General features: G+C 49.6%; 5 protein-coding genes and 2 non-coding genes across 7 annotated transcripts; 4 read left to right on the top strand and 3 right to left on the bottom strand.

Annotated features, from left to right (window-relative positions):
• Positions 1 to 155: 155 nt before the first annotated feature.
• Positions 156 to 227, bottom strand: BABINDRAFT_t27. Its single transcript has one exon. It is a non-coding gene; the product is annotated as a tRNA-Pro (tRNA).
• A 690-nt stretch (positions 228 to 917) lies between these two features.
• BABINDRAFT_80385 (uncharacterized protein) lies at positions 918 to 4,606 on the bottom strand. The gene has a single exon (XM_019132721.1). The coding sequence runs from the start codon at positions 4,445 to 4,447 to the stop codon at positions 1,214 to 1,216; it is 3,234 nt and encodes a 1,077-aa protein (XP_018988395.1). The 5' UTR covers positions 4,448 to 4,606; the 3' UTR covers positions 918 to 1,213.
• A 3,364-nt stretch (positions 4,607 to 7,970) lies between these two features.
• SMC4 (condensin subunit) lies at positions 7,971 to 12,176 on the top strand. Its single transcript, XM_019127714.1, has one exon. The coding sequence runs from the start codon at positions 8,013 to 8,015 to the stop codon at positions 11,952 to 11,954; it is 3,942 nt and encodes a 1,313-aa protein (XP_018988394.1). The 5' UTR covers positions 7,971 to 8,012; the 3' UTR covers positions 11,955 to 12,176.
• A 473-nt stretch (positions 12,177 to 12,649) lies between these two features.
• Positions 12,650 to 13,792, top strand: BABINDRAFT_159527 (pirin family protein). The gene has a single exon (XM_019127713.1). It carries the CDS (start codon positions 12,662 to 12,664, stop codon positions 13,547 to 13,549), a length of 888 nt encoding a protein of 295 aa, XP_018988393.1. The 5' UTR covers positions 12,650 to 12,661; the 3' UTR covers positions 13,550 to 13,792.
• A 434-nt stretch (positions 13,793 to 14,226) lies between these two features.
• Positions 14,227 to 15,216, top strand: BABINDRAFT_159526 (S-formylglutathione hydrolase). Its single transcript, XM_019127712.1, has one exon. It carries the CDS (start codon positions 14,239 to 14,241, stop codon positions 15,034 to 15,036), a length of 798 nt encoding a protein of 265 aa, XP_018988392.1. The 5' UTR covers positions 14,227 to 14,238; the 3' UTR covers positions 15,037 to 15,216.
• Positions 15,217 to 16,030: 814 nt separating this feature from the next.
• Positions 16,031 to 18,082, bottom strand: BABINDRAFT_159525 (SCF ubiquitin ligase complex subunit). Its single transcript, XM_019127711.1, has one exon. The coding sequence runs from the start codon at positions 18,043 to 18,045 to the stop codon at positions 16,060 to 16,062; it is 1,986 nt and encodes a 661-aa protein (XP_018988391.1). The 5' UTR covers positions 18,046 to 18,082; the 3' UTR covers positions 16,031 to 16,059.
• A 611-nt stretch (positions 18,083 to 18,693) lies between these two features.
• On the top strand, positions 18,694 to 18,764 carry BABINDRAFT_t37. Its single transcript has one exon. It is a non-coding gene; the product is annotated as a tRNA-Gly (tRNA).
• The last annotated feature ends 539 nt before the right edge of the window (positions 18,765 to 19,303 follow it).

The raw sequence follows: 19,303 nt of genomic DNA, 5'->3' as shown, positions 1-19,303 counted from the left end.
AAATATTACTCTGCTGAAAGGTCTAACTTGCCGTTGGTTTTTACTCCCGCCTTTTCTGTTTCAATAGCTCTTCGGAGTCCTCTGAATGTTTCAATCAACGGGAGTGTCGTCCTCTCCAGACGTTTTATCAATTAACGTGATAAAAAAATGCAATCGGGCCGAGCAGGGAATTGGACCCTGGGCCACTCACACCCAAAGCGAGTATCATACCACTAGACCACACGGCCGATTAATAGAGACATCAGGGTTCCAGCGCCCGTTGGGACTTTTGTCCCGGATTGTAATCAGTCATTGATTCACAAGATACAGTCACAATAATCCGTTAGATAACAACATGATCCTCTACAAGAATAAAGATGCTTCTAAATTAAACACATATTCTATCCACTGAAAACCACTTCTTTATATAGCCCTCTGGACTTCAGTCACCACGGTGGTTCAATCCATTGGAATCACGATGTCAATGTAATCTCGTAAAATGCCACACTGATATAGCTCCTAACTCTGAAAGGGAAGTCAGGGTTCCAGAACCGGTAGGTAATTCAGTCAAGAGGTTGTAATATCTAACTGGTGCTGTATTAATGCAAAAGGTAAAGAATGCGTGAATAGAGATGACACAACAAGCAGAGAGGCTCTTTATTGAGAATTAGCCTACGTCGTCTATGGTAGGCATTACCCGCAATAAAGTATTAGGCCCGTGTTTGGGTACCGTTCGATTTCCCTCCAATGCATTCCTCTCTGGTTTGTATCTGAAACATATTTAAAACATGGCCGATGATTATTACATTCGCACTTCTATTAGATTTACTAATTGCCAATGTTAACATAGCCTTGCCGCCTACGAAAGTATGTATACCTATATATTATTGACGACTTTTTATCACTAAATATTTAGTTACATACACCTCTAGTATTCGATGAGATTCTATCACATAGCGGGCATACCTCATTCGGTGTTCATGTATATAGCGGTTATATAATAATAATACGGGGAAACCTTTCCGTAATCCTGCTCACCAGTCTATACACATGGTGGCTCACCTCAACCGGAGGCAATTATTCTGAGTGTATCCGACGGACCATAATTGTGCTGCACCAACTAAATAAGCAATCTCTCAGCAGTTCTTCAGCTGGAGCACCACCGATGTCACTTACAACCTATGTTTTCTATGCGTAGACATTAATTAGACATTAGATCAACCTTAACCAACCTCTAGCGGTTCTTTCTGTTCTTGCGATTTTTCTTCTGGCCTGACAGCAACACCGAGGCGGCGTACAACAACGAGTCGTTCTGGGATTGAGAGAGGTACCTGGCCATGACCTGGGACCCAGACGTAGTGGGCTGGTTGGGGATATAGCCATAGCCGTACATCTGCTGGGGCGGGAAGTAGCTCATCTCGTATCCCATCGGATGGCTGCCCTGGGAGTACAAGGAGGTGCGTGATGCAGATCTGTCGAGATTGTAGCTGGAGCCAGCGCGGGAGGTGGCACTTCCCGGAGGATAAGCGAAGGGGTAGATCACGGGGGTCTCATAAACAGGAGGAAAATAGTTCATCGAACGAGTGGAGGACGCCTTACGGGGCCGTTGTTGAGGAATGGGAGAGCACGATGAGGTTTTCATAGATGGGGGTGAGTCGATGTTGGCGGTGGCGCCGATGACAATGGAAACAGAGTCACTGGAGTCGATTTCTGAGTCGTAGTCAGGTTTGTCAAAATGAAACTCAGGAGAAAGAGGCTCGAGGGGTGTAGTCTCGAGAGGTGCCGAAGTGACAGGAGAGGGAGCTTTTAAAGGCATAGCCTCAAGAGGCTTTGAAATATCAGAAGGTTCTGAATCATGGGGCTCTAGGGCCAATGAGTCAACCAAGTCACTCAAGTCGCCCTTCTTTGCTTTCACGGTACTTCTGGCTTGGCTTCCCTTGCTTTTCACATCCCTACCCTCCTTACTTCCCTCACTTTTCACCAGATTTGATTCACTATCCATCTGACTGTCTCTTCTCGCGGCACTTTTTGCGTCACGTCTGGGCCATTCCTCGCTTTTTTCATTTCTTTCCTCACTTATCTCAGCTCTCGCTTCACCTAGCTCGTTTCGACCGCTCTCTTTGCTGCTGAAAATCCCCATACTCGCCAACACTCCACTATCCACCATTCCCTCCCTCGCTTCCTTTGCCTCTCTTACCTTCTTTTTTCCCTTTTTCACCGGTCTCAGTGGATTCCCACATCTATCCTTACCAAAGGCAAACTTGAACTCCCGGTACTTCTGCAACAAGGCAAGAACGCGTGCCGCACGCTCCGGGCTCGTGCCCGTGCTCGGTGCTGAGCCGCGCTGAAAGTCTTCCACTACCTTGATCGCACAGGAGATGTTCAAGAAGTTGAGGAACGCACATGACTTGTCCTTGTAGAAGTTAATCTGCTCCATCTCTCCATAATCTGAGAAATCACGTCTTAACTCGTCTGCGCGCGGAATGTCAGGCCCTCGTATGTACACATTGCGTGAGGCCCCCGCGGTCACAGCGAGTGCTACCGACTGGGGACACGGACCAGAGTTGTTCCCCCAGTTCACCTTGACCCGCTTTCCGTGCACAACCAACGTGTTCATGTTTGCCTCGGCATAAAACTGGGCAGCCGCTGTTTTGTCAACAAAAGTCACGAAACATGCGTGTTTGTCCGCGAGGTATTTGACATTTTGGACCAATCCGCCCTTCACCACGTTGCAGATCTCATCCACACGGGTGAGGGGATGGAGGTTGCCGAGATAGACTGTTCGATTGCCGAGGTTAGCCATTCCGCCGGCGGCCGTCAGCACCGTCGCGGCCGCGATATCTTTCTGGGACAAGTTGTTGCGGAAGCCAAAGTCGAGGGATGGTTCGGTCACGACGCGTGCGCAGCGGTCGCGACCGTAGAGGACACGGCAGGTGTGGTACGTAGGGGAGAAGGAGAGCTGGGATTTGGCACGGATTGCGTCGCGGATGGAGGTGAAGTGGATGACAACGCGGTCAAACGTCGCCACCAGTGCCGATAGAGCATCCAATGAGGGTGATTCGACACCCAAAGACGTCGCCTTACCATCTAATGGTATGAATGTGTCTTCCAATGAGGATTTCTCATCCAAAATTGTGGATTTCTCGTCTAGAGCCACCGATTTTCCTTCCAAAGACATTGATTTCCTTTTCAAAGCCGTAGACTTTCCATCTGACAGCCCAGTGATTGGATCGGGGGTATTGGCCGCAAAATTTGCCTCCCCGTTTTTTGGCAGCTTACCGGTCTTTTCGCCCAAACCTCCGTTCTTAGTCTTTGCGTCTCTGTTTGGAAGATCAAAAGTCTGGATGGTGTCGATCTCGCCAATAGCGCGCAACTCACAAAGTAACGCGGACGCGTCGCTGCGCTCGCGCGCAGGCATCTCCGAGATGTACAAGCACCGCGAAGCGTACTCCAGTTTCACCGCTGCTGCAATCGCCGGGAACAACTCTTCAGAGTCGACTAGCTCTACCAACACAGCCTGCTCCTCAGACGAAAACACTCGCAACTTGCGGTTCACGTCCACGGGATTGCGCTGGACATGAGTATAGAAGACCGTGGCAGCTAACCCGGTTAGAAACGACACTCGGATGGTCTTTATATTGTCGCTATTTGCCTCAGTCTGATTGATCTCGGTGATTTCTTTCCCAGTAATTCCAGTCTGACTGTAAGTTGTCTCAGTCTCAATCTCAATGCTCTCGAATGGCCCGAAGCCGGAAAACTGGGTGAAAAGTGCGGCCCAGGTGAACTTCTTGGGCTCTACCACCACATTCGTGATCAACACGGTGCGCTGCTGAGAAACCATCGTCGCGGGCGAGTCGTCCACTTTATGAGTAGCTTCCATCGTCGGAGTAACAGCCTCTATCAAGGGGGAAGCAGAGCCGTTGGGGGTGAAAAAGTCACGCTCTAGCTCCTGGTTCCGCTGGTAATGCAGGCTATGTTTGGCGTCTTGCAGCCGCGGCGAAACTTTCTTCTTCTCGGGCCTATTTACATACTTAAGTCTGGGCTGAGAGATGTGAGACATGGAACTGTTTTGCGAGTAATTCCGTAAGTGGGTCGAGCTGGAGTGGCGGCTACTATGCGACACGCTCGTGCTGAGATGCCCGTTCTTCAGGTACCCGTTAGGTGGGTACCTGTTTGTTTGGTACCCCTGCTCGGGTTGGTATGGGTAGTTCTGCTGGCCTGGATAGTGCCCTGGGTAGGGCGTCTGGTTTGGGTAGTAGTAGAGTGGCGGCTTCGCGTGGAACTGCGGGGGCACGGGTGACGGCGCTCCCGCAACGAACGGCGAGCCCATCAAAAGCTGACGCGGTAACATCGAAGCGCCGTACGCAAAGTCAAACGGTGTCTGGGGAATTAGCGACGTGAACCGCTCGTCGGGCGTCTTGGGTTTATGCCCGAAGTACCCTGACAGTGCGTGGGGGTGGGTATACATGGTGAGCAGGTTGGGTATGTACTAAACTGGAATGCGCTTGAGATTATTAATAAATGTGGGTATATGCTAAACTCAGTACAAATTTTGGGTCCTGTTAATGTTCAAGTGAAAACAGCAAGTGGAAAGTTCTGCGGGTTTGAAGACGTGTCTAAATGACGACGTGTCTAAGGTGTTTTGTGAAGACTGTGGGTGCGACAGTTGGATAGGTGCCTATGATCTGAATAAAAACACCTGTTCAAGGATCAGAAAAAAACTGTTTATATGTGAGGGTATATGACCTAAAATGAGACCAAGAGAGACTAGCTTATTTTTACTGAGGCTAAAAGACACGGTACGTCGTATGGCGTGAAGATGGAATTTGGCCGTAGGCGCGATCGCCGTAACTTTCTGCGTACATATCTTGAAATTTTTGTATGGCAATCATTGCAGGGTTCCGTGCGCGGCATGCCATTTTCCCCGTGATTCTAGCGTCCCACACGTGAGGACCTGGAATTCCCCGCTTGTGAAACTCAGAAGTTGCGACTAAATATTAACGACCGTGCGCAACAGAGCTTGGATCGAACCTAAAGAGGGACAAGCCAAGTTTTCCAGAGCGTTCAATAGTAGATCGCACGTACCTGCATGGACATACCAACTACATTGAGTTTCTTGCCACTAACAGCCCTCTTTCGTTAGGGCTTTAAGACGTTGCTATGTAAATAGCGTTAAAGCTTTGCATTAGAAAAGGTTAGGTATCATGGTAAACATTACTCGATCGAGAGGAACCAGGGGTTTGGCCCAGATAAAAGACTCACGTTCAATGTTAGGCATTTTTCCGGGGGGAGGAGTCTTCGGCTAGCAGTTTTTGACGCATCATATGCGGAATTCGTGTAGATGCAAAGGGGTGCGGCATCCAATCACACACCAGCAAACCCCAGTCGATCTGGACGATCCTTGCACCTGTAGACGACCAGTGCCGAGTTTTCTGGCTCTTTACATTCTCTAAATAACTTGCACTCTGGTCTCTTTACAGACTTCTATCTGGATATCCTAAGTACACCTGCTGCCTTCTTAGGCCCCGTTATATTCAGCAAACCGCCTCTCTTTGGTGTATGCAGATGGGCGGGAGTTCAGCGTGCATATGTCTGCGTCGCCGATCCCTGATCGAACCATAGACAATCTAGCAATTGACGTCTATCCCTGGCAGGCTGGAACAAGCTGTTCGCGAATTTCGATGGGCTGTATCAACTCCGGTGGCGCGGGATTCTCTGTCGGTTTGTACAAACCATACACAGTGTAAATTAGGCCACGAAGTCTGGGCCTCACCAAGCCGACAAATACACCATTTGAGAACCATCTGTGCATGTAGACAGCTTTTAAATATCGCCGCAAAATACACGACGCCCCAGAAACCTCCCAGAGGGGAGCACTGGCGGAGAGGGTTGTCGTCTCGGTGTACCGCGGTGAAGCAGCATGTTTATGCAAGTACACCGACACTTATGCAGGCTGCGTCAGCCCCTCACACCTTGTCATCAGCTTGCATGTCTAAACCTCAAGTTGGAACAAGCTGATGATCTAGAAGCAACAACGTACACTAGCGTGTTGGAAATAAATAGTATGTGTATGCGTATCTATATACCTAAGAGTTTGGTATTAGATGTAGGTATAGCTGTATATATGTGTAAACATATAGGAAAGTGCTTTGCTTAGATTCATGTACCCGCTAATTTTAATAATCTATTTTTGCGTGGTTTTTAATAGTAGCTTATGTAATAGCCACTTTACGATTACTTATCTGATTGATGGCATTTGTTTAATTACTAAATGTATATATAAGAAATACCTATATACGTACCAAGCAGTATATACACACACTGTAATGAAAAATTGTTATTGACTTTTGGCTAAACGACGCCGTGAATTCTAGGAGGGTGTATATATCGACGCGGTTTTGCTTATTTGGCCTTCGATATAAGAACCCGTGGAAACTCCTTAAAGACCACTGGTACTTGTCAGACTCAGTACGTCGTTGCGGTATAGTTGTGCATACTATGACACGTTCGCCCGCGTGCACGTGCATTAGTCATCCCGCCTGCCGGGTTTGGACGTACATGTTTTGTCTAAACCATCCATTGCTTGCATATCATTCCATGTTTATTGAGATATAGATATTGTGGTAGAGATATGTGGTTTTGGCTAACCATTACATTAAGGTGGTGACGTTCCGATTATATATCCAAGATATTTTTAGGCATCGGCGGTAGCTTTATTGGGTATTTTGAACTACTTATGGTTTAAGTTTTGATGCGCGACGCCCAATATGTAATGAGAAAGTTATAACGGCTCACTGTTTATGACTAATATTTCGGGCCAAAGACATCCTAGCTTTCAGGGAGCGTGTCTGCTTTTTTCTAAAACTGGTTCACATGAGGATGCCTCAGAAGGGAACCGTGAACTCCCAATCAACCCAGAGTTAAATCTTAGACGAAATTCGCTTACATTTTGATCCTTGGCTCGCATCAATTCTCTTCCGTAAAACATGTATTAGCGCCTTCTCGGATATTAATGACCTTAAACTATATGGAGTCCCTCCGTGGTCCAGCATGGAATCCACTAGTGTTACTATTAGTATAAACTTTTCAACTACCGATATCGACACAAAAATATTGTCACTAAACGCCATCATCTGTGATTGGACTTGGCGGAACCCACAATCGCAGAAATGCTATTCATAGTTGTTCAAGCAGAGCTTGACTGAGAAAGCACTACAATTAAGATAGCATAAAAGGTTAGTCCCATATTGAGGGCCCTGATAGTTTTGAAGGAGCATACTTCAAAGCAAAGTACTAGGCAGAGACTGTAAGTGTGCAATGTTCACATGATAGGGATCGATTCCTCCTACCGTCATCCTACATAGGTTATATAACTAACCAGTATACTACTATAAATAGATATTCTGCCCTCAGGGTAAAGATATACCACAGAGACTTAATCAAGTACGGAACTGGAAACCCATGCCATTCATATAAAATCCAGAATAATGGAAGGGTGCCAAGCATAACGGTTCTGACTTTGAAACGTGTAGGAGGCCATTTCTAGAGGCGCAAGTATATCAAAACGAGACACTTTTAAGGCAATATACAAGATATGTTACATTTACTTGACCAATTCCCAGCAGCCAAACTTGGGAAATAAATACGGCGTAAACACTGTGATAATGTTTTCGCGAACATTCCGCGCGGTGTCTCCGTTCGATGGCAAACGCGACCTGCACCTTACCCGCCAGATCAGACTGCGAAAATATTAATCAAAACAAAACAAAGCAACCTCTTTTGTCGTGTCCAGAACCAACTAACAACACACAATGGGATCTCGATCAAAGAGAAAAATTGAAGAATCGGATGAAGAGTCGGACGAAAAGTCACCACAGCCACAAGTCGAGGCTGACCCCCAGAATACAGAAGAAGCCGCCGCTGAAGACGACACATCCGAATCAGATGAAGGCAAAACAGAAGGCAAGTCGGTTGAAGCCAGCTTTGCCGATTCACACCGCACAGATACTTCCAAACTAGAGTCGCCTCGTGATATGGTGCCCGCCGCGCAGTCCAGTTTCATCGACACGGACTCCAAGCACTCATTTATTGACAAATCGGGAGACAACCCGTTTTTGGACCGGTCGACCGTTTTGGACGACAAAGCAAACTTCTCAATCATCTCGGTGCCGGAGTTGGCGAGCGACCCGAGCAAGGGTACACGCGGGCCCGAGTCGCGCGACGCGCGCGCGCTCATGCCGGTGAAGCTTGACTTCTCATCGCAATTGACGCAGATCCCGCTCTCGCCACGTAAGCTCGTGTCTCCATCGCGTGTGGTGGTACCCCCGCGTGCGCCGCGCCTTGTAATCCACAAACTCGTGTTGACAAACTTCAAGTCATATGCGGGTACGCAAGAGATTGGGCCGTTCCACCTGTCATTCCTGGCGGTAGTCGGGCCCAACGGGAGCGGCAAGTCCAATGTGATCGACTCTATGTTGTTTGTGTTTGGTTTCCGCGCTCTGAAGATGCGCCAGGGCAAGTTGAGCGAACTCATCCACAACTCGGAGGAGCACACGGACTTGGGCTTCTGCGCAGTCGACATACACTTCGAGCACGTGATTGATGATGAAGACAGTGAGGGGGCGACGGTGGTATCCGGCAGCGGGTTGGTGGTCTCGCGCAAGGCATTCCGTACAGGCGGCTCACAGTACTACATCGACGGCAAAATGAGCACGTACACAGAGGTGACGACGTTGTTGAAGGCGAAAGGCATCGACTTGGACCACAAGCGGTTCCTCATCCTCCAGGGTGAGGTAGAGAGCATTGCCCAGATGAAGGCCAAGGCTGAGAAGGAGAACGATGACGGGTTGTTGGAGTACCTCGAAGATATCATCGGCACAACCGCGTACAAACCGCAGATTGACGTGGCGGTTGCGCGTGTGGCGGAGTTGAACGAACTGTGTAAGGAGAAGGAGCACCGGTTTGAGCTCGTCGAGCGTGACAAGACCGCGTTGGAGGCGCGCAAAGACGATGCGTTGGCCTTTTTGGAGCAGGAGAAGCTGTTTGTCGAGAACCAAGCCGCCGCACACCAGTTGGCGATGCTCCACGACCGCGAAGCGGTGGAGACAAACACCAAGGTGCATGAAGAGCTAGCAGCAGAGCTCGCAAAGGAGCAGGCTGAGACAGCGGAGTTTCAGCGCGAAATTATACGCTTGGAGGCCGCGCACGCGGAGTTGGCGCGTCGTGCGGACGGCTACGCGGGCGGTATCGCGGCGTTGCAGAAGACCGCAAAGCAGTTGGAGAAGGACAAGGTATCTATTGAAGAGAAGCTCCGGCATACGGCTGCGAAGCAGAAGAAGGCCGAGAAGGCGTTGGCGGCCTCGCAATTCGGGACCAAAGAGGCGGAGGCGAAGCTCGCACTTCTCGAAGGCGGCGATTTTGAGGCAGAGATTGCGACGTTGCAGGAGAGTATGGCGCGCGAACGTACTGCGCTCGATCAGATCCGACTGGAACTCACGTCCAAGACGGAGGTGTTCACGCAACAGATTGAAGTTCTCCGCACGGAGTTGCAGCCATGGCAGGACCGCTTGGAGGCCAAGAACGCCCAGGTCCAGATCGCGCAGAGTAAGGTCGACATGCTTGCAGCGCGCAAGACTGAGAACGAGGCGGAGATCGAAGCGTGCCAGGCACGTATCGCGACGCTTCGCGCGCGACAGGAGACCAAGACGGAGGCGCTTGCGAAGCTCCGCCGCGAGGAGGCGCACGTGGCCGAACAAATCAAACTTGGTGAACCCGAGTGCGCGCACCACGCACAAACGTTGGCCAAGATGGAGACGCACGTGCGTGACGAGCAGCACAAGCTCCAGGAGATGGAGAGCGCGCTTCGTGCGAGCCAGAGCAAGAGCAAGCTCTTAGACGGGCTCATGCGACTCCTGCAAGCGGGGCGCGTGACAGGGTTCCACGGCCGGTTAGGAGACTTGGGGACGATTGATGATAAATATGATGTGGCGGTGACGACAGCATGTGGACTGTTGAACGATATGGTGGTGGAAACGGTCGCGGCCGCGGACGCGTGCATTGCGCATATGCGCGCGACGCAGCTTGGTTACGCGAAATTTATCTGCTTGGATAAGATCGCGCGCCGCGGAATGCAGCCGATCACGACACCACGCAACGTACCGCGGTTGTTCGACCTCGTGACGCCGAAGGACCCACGGTTTTCGCTGGCGTTCTATCATGCACTCCAGGACACGTTGGTCGCGCGCGACATGCAAGAGGCCAATGCGGTCGCGTTCGGCGACAAGAAGCGCTGGCGTGCGGTCACGTTGGACGGCAAGCTTGTGGACAAATCCGGGACACTTTCTGGTGGGGGGCGCGCGGCCGTGGGCGGCGGCATGAAGTCAACGCCGACAGCGTTTGTCGCACCGGAAGAGGTGGCGGCTGCGCGCGAGACACTCGCGGTCAAGCGCGAGAAGCTTGCGGTTGTGCGTACAAAGGTTGACTCGATCCGTGCGGCGTTGCAGGGCCTCCGTGACCGCCAACCGGAGGTGGAGTTAGCCATCTCTCAGCATGAGCTCGAATTGGAGTCAATGGTGCACGAGGTCACGAATTGCGGAGTCAGCTTGGCCGAATTGACGGCCAACCGCGTGGCTTTTGCGGCGGACACGCGTGCAGTCACGGCCGCGGAGGCGGAGGTGGCGCGCTTGGTAGGTGAGCGCGCCGCGGACGCGCAGCAGGCAGACGCGCTCCAGGCGCAGATTGCCGCGCTCCAGGAGAAGATTATGGACGTGGGTGGGGTCGAGTTGCGCATCCAGAAGTCCAAGGTGGACGCTCTCGGCGAGCGCATTGAGTTGGCGACTGAGAAACGGTCCGCAGAGGCTCTCGCTGCGCGCAAGCTCACAAACGAGATCAAGAAATTTGCGGCGCTTATCGCCGAAAGTACAGCGCTGGTGGAGACGTGCCGTGGCGACCTTCAGGCGATGGAGGCACAAAGCCGTGCGAAGGCAGACGGCTTGGCGCAGACAGAGGCCGCGTTGGACGAGGCGATGAATGAACGTGACGAGGTGACGGCCGAGCTCGAAGCCGGCGCGGCCGCACTCGCTGCGCGGCGCTCAGAGATCAAGAAGTTGGATGAGGCGGCGATCGAGCTTACCAACAAGATGGAGAAACATGCGGCCGCGATCCGCGCGGCGCAGCGTAATTTACTGGCGATCGAGGCGCGCATCGCGGAGATGGCCGTGCGCGACGTGGCGGCGTTGCTAGACTGGATACCAGAGGATGCGCGCGCGCAATACACGGTCGTGCGCGCGGAGTATACTCTCGTGGAGCTCCGCGCAATGGATGCGGATGCGGTCGACGCCGCGCGCGACACCGCGGAGAACTACATGAACAGCGTCAAGGTGGATCCTGACGTATTGCAGGAGTACGGTGCGCGCAGCAAGGAGTTTGAAGCACGCCGCGGTGACTTGAATGCCGCCGTGGAGGAGCGCACGAGTGTCCAGAAGACGGTGGACGACCTCAAGCGCAGGCGCTTAGATGAGTTTATGGAAGGTTTCAACACCATCTCACTGTCGTTGAAGGAAATGTACCAGATGATTACAATGGGGGGTAATGCGGAGTTGGAGTTGGTGGATTCGTTGGATCCTTTCTCTGAGGGGATTTTGTTCAGTGTGATGCCACCAAAGAAGTCGTGGCGTAACATTTCGAATCTTTCTGGGGGAGAGAAGACGTTGAGTTCATTGGCGCTTGTGTTCGCGTTGCACCGGTACAAGCCGACGCCGTTGTACGTGATGGATGAGATTGATGCGGCGTTGGACTTTAGGAATGTGTCGATTGTGGCGAATTACATTAAGGAACGGACGAAGAATGCGCAGTTCATTGTGATTTCGTTAAGAAACAACATGTTTGAGTTATCGAAGCAGTTGGTGGGCATCTACAAGGTAAGGAACATGACGAAGAGTGTGGCGTTACAGAACCGGGAGGTTGAAGCGCAGTGAAGGGGATTAGATCTGAACCAAACCACCGAATGAAACATTAAGTAGTACTCTCTGAATAGATTCAACTGTCGATAATGGATATTTTTGTTCTAATATATTATATGGACGAGGAAGCTGAGTAGAAAAGGACCAAATGCATCTATTTTGGAGTATTTCGGTTTAAAGAGGGTCGGTAATGGAAGTCTTTAGCGATTGACAGTCCCTACTGTGTCATAGAGTCGAGTAACACAGAGCTAAGAACTCATATATTATTAACCAGACCTCCTTCGCACCTTCAGTTCAGTTACAGTTTAGAATATACATAGACTAGCCCCGGACCGGAAGAGTAACACCTCAGATAAAGTTATTTTCTATTCACTATTATGAGGGAATCTCCGGCGGGGGCAATGGAGACTATCGTAAGAGGTCCTCGTGGCTGTCGAGAGATGGCTTAAACAGATACAAACTGAATCAAGGCGTCCCTCCAACGGTATCATTGTATCTAACATTGGCAATATAATCACTTTCTACTCCGAATACCTAAAATGTCAATCTAATCCAGGTTATCCTATCTTCCCTGTTACGGCCTCCTTGGCATCAACTTACACGTATATTTCTCCTGAAAGGATTCTCGCATATGCTTGCTGTTATGCATCACCTTGCATATGCTTCACGCGAAAAAAAAAGGAAATGCTCCTGAAACTATCTTGTTAGCCCCTCGCCACACGATGAAACCCATTCCCAGATCCATCTTAAAGTTCATTGCAGCGGTCGAAAGACCCGAGGGGGTTGGTGCCATGGTTAGAAGAGCCATTGGGGTTCGCCAAATGCGTACCTTCACCCCGTTCCTCCTCTTCGACCACTTCAAAGCCAGTTCGAGTGCAGGGTTCCCGGACCATCCTCACAGGGGCCACGAAACCGTCACTTACCTCTTAACCGGGTCCTTGCAACACCACGACTTTGCAGGAGGATCAGGGGTCTTGAACACAGGGGATCTCCAGTTCATGACCGCTGGGAGAGGCATTATGCACGCTGAGGTGCCCGTCGCTAGTGAGGATGCAAATGTCACGGGCTTGCAGCTTTGGGTGGACCTTCCGGAGCGGTTAAAAGAGGTGGAGCCTAGATACAGGGACTTAAGGGCCCCCGAAATCCCGATTGTTACCCCCAATGCAAAAGTCACGGTGAAAGTTATCTCAGGAGAGGCGTACGGGGTTGCATCCCACAAGGAGTTGGCGTACACGCCGGTGGAGTACTACGACTACGAGGTTCGACCAGGGGGCACATTCGAGCAAAAGATCCCAAAGAATTTCAACGTCTTTGTATACACGTTTGCAGGGAAGGACTTGCTCATTAACCACCAGCACGTGCCTCTTTACGAGGCCGTGTTCTTCAGCCAAGATGGTGATGCAATTGTGGGCGAGGTTCCGCCCACCAGCGTCGAAGTGTCGCGGTTTGTAATTGTGGCGGGCGAGGCCTTGGACCAGCCGATAATCCAGGACGCCTCGGGGGTGTTTGTAGAAACATCGAAGGAGCGGTTGAAGAATGCATTGAAAGAGTTCAAGACCGCCACTGGCGGGTTTGAAAGACGAAACCTGTGGACTTCTAAGGCGAAGTAGATTAGAAAGGGCATGGTTATCTTTCTGAATGAGTAATTCGTGTTTATAAGGATGATATTAAGGGTTGCCATAGTTTGTGTTGAACGGAATGACTTCGGGGATGGCGAAATGCACCAGTGAGAGTTCTCTCACTAAAAGCTAGCTTCTGGCGTTCAGCATAGCATCGAAATTCAAAGAATGGGGTGTCTATTCGAATAGTAATATCATTTTAAATAATAATTCTTAAAATATGCACCTTTTCCCAACAGCAATTGTGGCTTGAGGCCTCGTTACCTAAGCTCCCAATAACGTACATGCACATGGCTTTACCAGCATTATTTCCAGCCAGGAGGATTGAACTAATCGGATTCCACGCTTTTTATATTATTTTGAATGTATTTTATTTCACATCCAGTTAATCAATACTGATCGATGTTTGTCCCTTCAAACGCTGATGGCTCGGCGTTTCCCAATGAGGTAAACATTTCCCGACTTCCACGCTGATTACACAACTCAACTGCGGGGTCAAATGTGCGCCGAAAAAACGTGCGGCTCGACGTTTCTATATAAATCTGCGTTCCCCTTACTTTGTCCTCTTTCTCTCTCCTCCTCCCACCTTGACTATGTCACTCAACATCGAAGCGGAAATCGCAAACTTTGGGGGTAAGCTCTTAAAGCTCTCCCACCAGTCCACACAAACTGCTACAAGAATGGATATCAATGTTTACTTGCCAGCGTCGTACGACGCTGGCAAGATTCATGCCACGCCAGTGTTGATCTACTTGGCGGGTTTGACCTGTTCCCCAGCCAATGGGGCGGAAAAGGCCTTCTTCCAACCGTATGCTGACAAGTACGGATTTGCAGTGGTGTATCCAGACACATCGCCGCGCGGGGCCGGCATCGACGGCGAGGACGAGAACTGGGACTTTGGAACCGGCGCCGGGTTCTACTGCGACGCCACGACTGAAAAGTACAAGGACCACTATAGAATGTATTCCTACATCAACGAAGAATTGCCTGTTTTGTTGGCGGAGAAATTTGCTGGTTTGGACTTTGATACGGTTTCGCTCACAGGCCACTCCATGGGGGGATACGGCGCCTTGGCAATCTACTTGAAAAATGCCGGAAAGTACAAGTCTGTGTCTGCTTTTGCGCCGATCTCCAACCCGTCCAACTGTCCGTGGGGCGAAAAGTGCTTTGGGGGCTACTTGGGCGACGACAGAGCCGCGTGGTTGGAATATGACCCTACCGTATTGATCAAGAAGTACGACGGTCCCGTGGCTCCGATTTTGATCCATCAGGGCTTGGCCGATGCTTTCCACTACAGGGATAACCAGTTGCAACCGGAGAACTTTTTGAAGGCGTCGGAAGAGAGCAAATTCAAGGGCAAGGTGAGTGTGAACTTGGTCGAGAAGTTTGACCATTCATATTTCTTTATTGCCTCCTTTGCGAAGGAGCATGCCGAACACCACGCAAAGTATCTTGGTTTGGTAGGGCCATCTCTTTAAGTTCCGAGGCCTTGTTTGACTGAGAAGCGAGGTCTCTAAGTTTACTAGCGTGCTGAATTGATGTGTTACGTCCAGCATGACTCAGTATTCAAGATTTAATCTAATTGAAATTATTCCTAATACTTTTTCATTAGTAACAGTTTACCGTGGTGATACATACTGTAGTGGAGCGGGATCAACACTCTAAATATAGGTCATATATTTAAGAACCATATCCAATGGTTGGAAGCGTAGAGAGGCACTTAAAGAGTGAATGGTAGGTCTTAAATAATAATAAATTAACTGAAATGTAGCCAATGGGTTACGATTAACACGCTATCTGTGGTTCATCATTTGAGATAGTTTATAGCTATATATTCGACAGGTATCCATCTAAAAGGCGAAAAGGAACTTACCCTGGAGAGAGAAATCAGCCCCAGAGTACTCGGCAGGGAGCCATAGAGGTAGCATCATGGAAATGTACGATATCGATATTATAAACAACTTTTATTAGCACTCATTATATGATATATCAGCGATTAAAACTTCAATTGAGTTGAAAGTGCGCATAATTCGTCCAGGATTGTGCTTCATCCAGAATTGTTCTTTGCCCAGGATTATTCCTCGTTATTTATATTGTATCTGGATTAGCTACCCATGACTACACTTTCGCTACACCAAGTGAGAATAGCTATCCTTTCCTACAGACCAAGTTCTGTAAGGGTTAAACCCATGCTCGTATATGTAACAGAACTGCCTTCTTTGGAATGGCTGGACTAAACTAGAATTTTTTTTTTTTGCGAAGCCAAATGCATTAATGTGTTTTCACTAATAACTTCATTGTAAAACAAGGAGCTTTAATTGATGTGTGATACTTTGGCACGGGTGACCAAAAGGTAAGATACCTAAGCCTGTACCTATAAGTTACATTTCCTTAAAAGACCTGTCCTTCACTTACACAGCTTAGTTACTGATAAACTTATATTCATATTCAAAATACTATCACTATATTTATCGAGCCCAATTTTCCATCTCTCAGCCTATTTATACATCAGCAACAATGGCACAGCTCTGCCAGCCTCCTGCGGCAATGGCTACGGCTTTCTTCCCGCCCAAATCCACCTCTAACGGTTTGTGAACAGTAACACTGCTCTCATGGAGCGAGCCCCCGTTGCGGAACACCTCCTCCGGCACGCCCAACCCGAGACACCCACACGAGTTCGACTCTCTACCCCAGCTGAGCAACGTCCCGTTCTTCAAAAGGCCCAAGTAGTGATAATCACCAACCGCAATCGAAATGAAGTTACGTTTCTGCAACTCTGGGATAATCTGCGGTTCGGTCGTCTCCCTATTCCCAATGAGCACCTGGTCGTCGCTCGAAATGGCGGCAAAGTTACGGAACGAGCCGCTCAACCGCACAAACCGCGAGCCCTCCTCTAGTCTAGCCATAAACTCGGACAACAACACCGGTCTGATGCGCTCAACCAGCTCGGGGTTTCCCACATCCACCCGATACAACTCGCCCTTCCCGGTGATAAATACCACAAAGCCGTCGCAGGCCACAAAGTCCACCACGCGAGCGTCACCGCGGACCGCACCAGTCCCACGGATCACTTTATAGTGGGCTCTAGCAGTGTGTTCCACGGGATAGGCTTTATCCAGTTTTGGTACGGCATCGCGCTTGTGCCAGACGATAATCCCAACATTGAGCACGTACGCCGTGGAAATGTTCCACCCCGCAGCGATTTTGAGAATTGCATTTCCACTAGAGAGTTGGTCGAAGTGAAGTCTAATTCCCATCCTCTGCGCGGGGTGGTCCCAGGACCAGATGCTGCCTTTGGAATCAAGGGCAATAAAGTGGCAGCGTCCAGATGACAACGCGATAAACTCCACCGGTACTGGTGTTTTCATAAGTGATACCACACCTTCCTGGGTTTCCACCTTAGGCACGGAGGGAGGGGCCTGGGTAGTTGTTGGTGGCTCCGGTCTACCTCCTGGCTGTGGCATTGGAACATCGCTGATAGGCGTAGCGGTAACAATAGGTGAAGTAGCGGTGGCTGGAAGACCAGTGACCCGAGAAGAAGGTGCGGCGGTGGAAGGCTGCGGTGGTCCGAGAAAGTCACGGATTACACCACCAATTCTGCCCATAGGAAAGGGGGTCCCGGGGAACAACGGCCCCAACGTCAAGCCACCAAGGCTAGTGGATGTTGGGGCATCCACTGAAACATCAGTGGGGGCATCAGTGGGGGTAGGGACGGGGTGTCCGTGGTTGGCGTGGATTACACCGCCAACTCTGCCCATAGGAAAGGGAGTCCCGGGGAATAACGGCCCAAATGTCAAAGCATCTGGGCTAGTGGACGTTGGGGCATCCGCTGAAACATCGGTGGGAGCATCGATGGGGGTAGGGACGGGGTGTCCATGATTAGCGTGGATTACACCACCAACCCTGCCCATAGGAAAGGGATTCCCGGGGAATAACGGCCCAAATGTCAAAGCATCTGGGTTAGCGTCCGTGGAATCTTCCGGTGCCACCCTGGTGGCATTCCCCCCAGCATTATTTCTCGTAGCACCACCTCTGATCGGCAAACTGACACCTGGGCGGGTCTGAAAGTCGTAGCTATCCGGTCCCGGTCCCACTTGCCCCCCATTCCAGCTGCTCCCGGTGGAGTAGATCTCTCCATTGCTGGTCAAGATCTGAAAAGAGAAGCCTCCAGCCGTGACGTCAGCGAGCACCACGTGTGAAAAAGCGTTGATGGGGAATGGTCTCACGACAGCTGTGGTAAATCCCGCACGTCTGGCGTATTCTGGGGGGATATTTCTGGTGGCCGTACCTAATCGCCCCGAATCGGGCTTTCCCCAGGCGTAGAGCTTGGAACGGGCACGACGCTTAAAGAGCTCGGGCCATTTGCTCGAGGTGAAGCTAAGTGGCGACGGCTTCCAGCCAAAAACATTGTGGTACATTCCCTGCCATACAATGGGGTCGTTAACCAAGGCGTGTGTCGCTTTGCAGCAGCGAGAAAGCGCCTCCATGTCGGGCACAGAGAGCTGGGGAATAATGTTGGCGGCAATCACATCCGGTCCTAGGTCTAAAAATGTAATAGGCATGACAATGGTAAATATTCAAAGAGTGTATGAAGTTCAACAATCAAATATTATGATAGAAAGGATGAAGTTTGAAAGCTGAATGGGAACGCCCTAGTCTAAGTGGCAATTGAAGCCACTCGGCTATGAGGCAACCTTGCCTTATCGTAGTCCTGCACATAGCCAGAGCAACCCTTCGCATGCTATCGGCATGTGTCAAAAAGGGGTATCCTTGTATGCCTAATATAATAAACGAGTTAAAATGGGCGTAAATCGAAATTGCCAAGTTTATCTAGTTTAATGTTTCCATTCTCGTTTGTTTCAAGAGGGCAATCAGCTGTTAAAAGTTCACATTGTGGTATGCCAACCACGAGGGATGAAAGTCTTTTCGTATAACACATAGACCTAGAGAGATATATTGATCTTATCCTTGAGACAGATTACGGAGCAAAGTTTTACTAGGTTAGTAAATAATTACATGAGAATTTAGGTTCTTTTCTTTATTATTTTTATCCCCCAAAAACAATTTCCTTGGATAACCTTCGACAACAAAGAGTTATGACTAGGATATTTTCATGGCCTGAAAAACTCAAGAGTGCAGGAGTGGTTTAGGGGTAAAATCTAACATTCCCATTGTTAGGCCACGGGTTCGAGTCCCGTCTCTTGCATACTGTCTTTTTGCCAGGGAGGTTGATGAGATCTCAAGGTATAAGTTTTATATAGCCGCTTATAATGACAGCTGGAGTCAACTTTTCGTGTCGACAATGGTTAAAATAATAAGCGTAGCTAAGAAACTACAAATGGTAAATTGTTAACAATAAGGTAGGGATGGCTCAACACAGAATTTATATACCATTAAGGCCTACGGGGAAGCAAGTATCCAACTTTAGCTAGCAAATAGAACCAGATAATTTTAGTAATAAACTAAGACCCATGAAACCTACGTTTAGAGTCTTGTGCTTGTTCTACATAGCCACCCCATCCTCCATTACCAGATAAAGCCACCTATCTATCCATCCTATTTGGTTAAGGAATAAAAAGCCACTCTTAGCACACACTAGAAAATACTTTTCATACACATACTACTGAGATTTCTTGCTTGAAGATTTGATTTACGGTCTTTGTTTCGTTCGAGTCACTCGTCACACAGCCGGAAATGTAAATTAATGCTATAGATCTAAATGGGTCGGGATTAATGGCATTCCAC

Source organism: Babjeviella inositovora (assembly GCF_001661335.1).
Source record: "Babjeviella inositovora NRRL Y-12698 unplaced genomic scaffold BABINscaffold_1, whole genome shotgun sequence".
Taxonomy (NCBI): Eukaryota; Fungi; Ascomycota; class Pichiomycetes; order Serinales; genus Babjeviella; species Babjeviella inositovora.
This window is presented reverse-complemented; position numbering and strand designations above follow the sequence as displayed.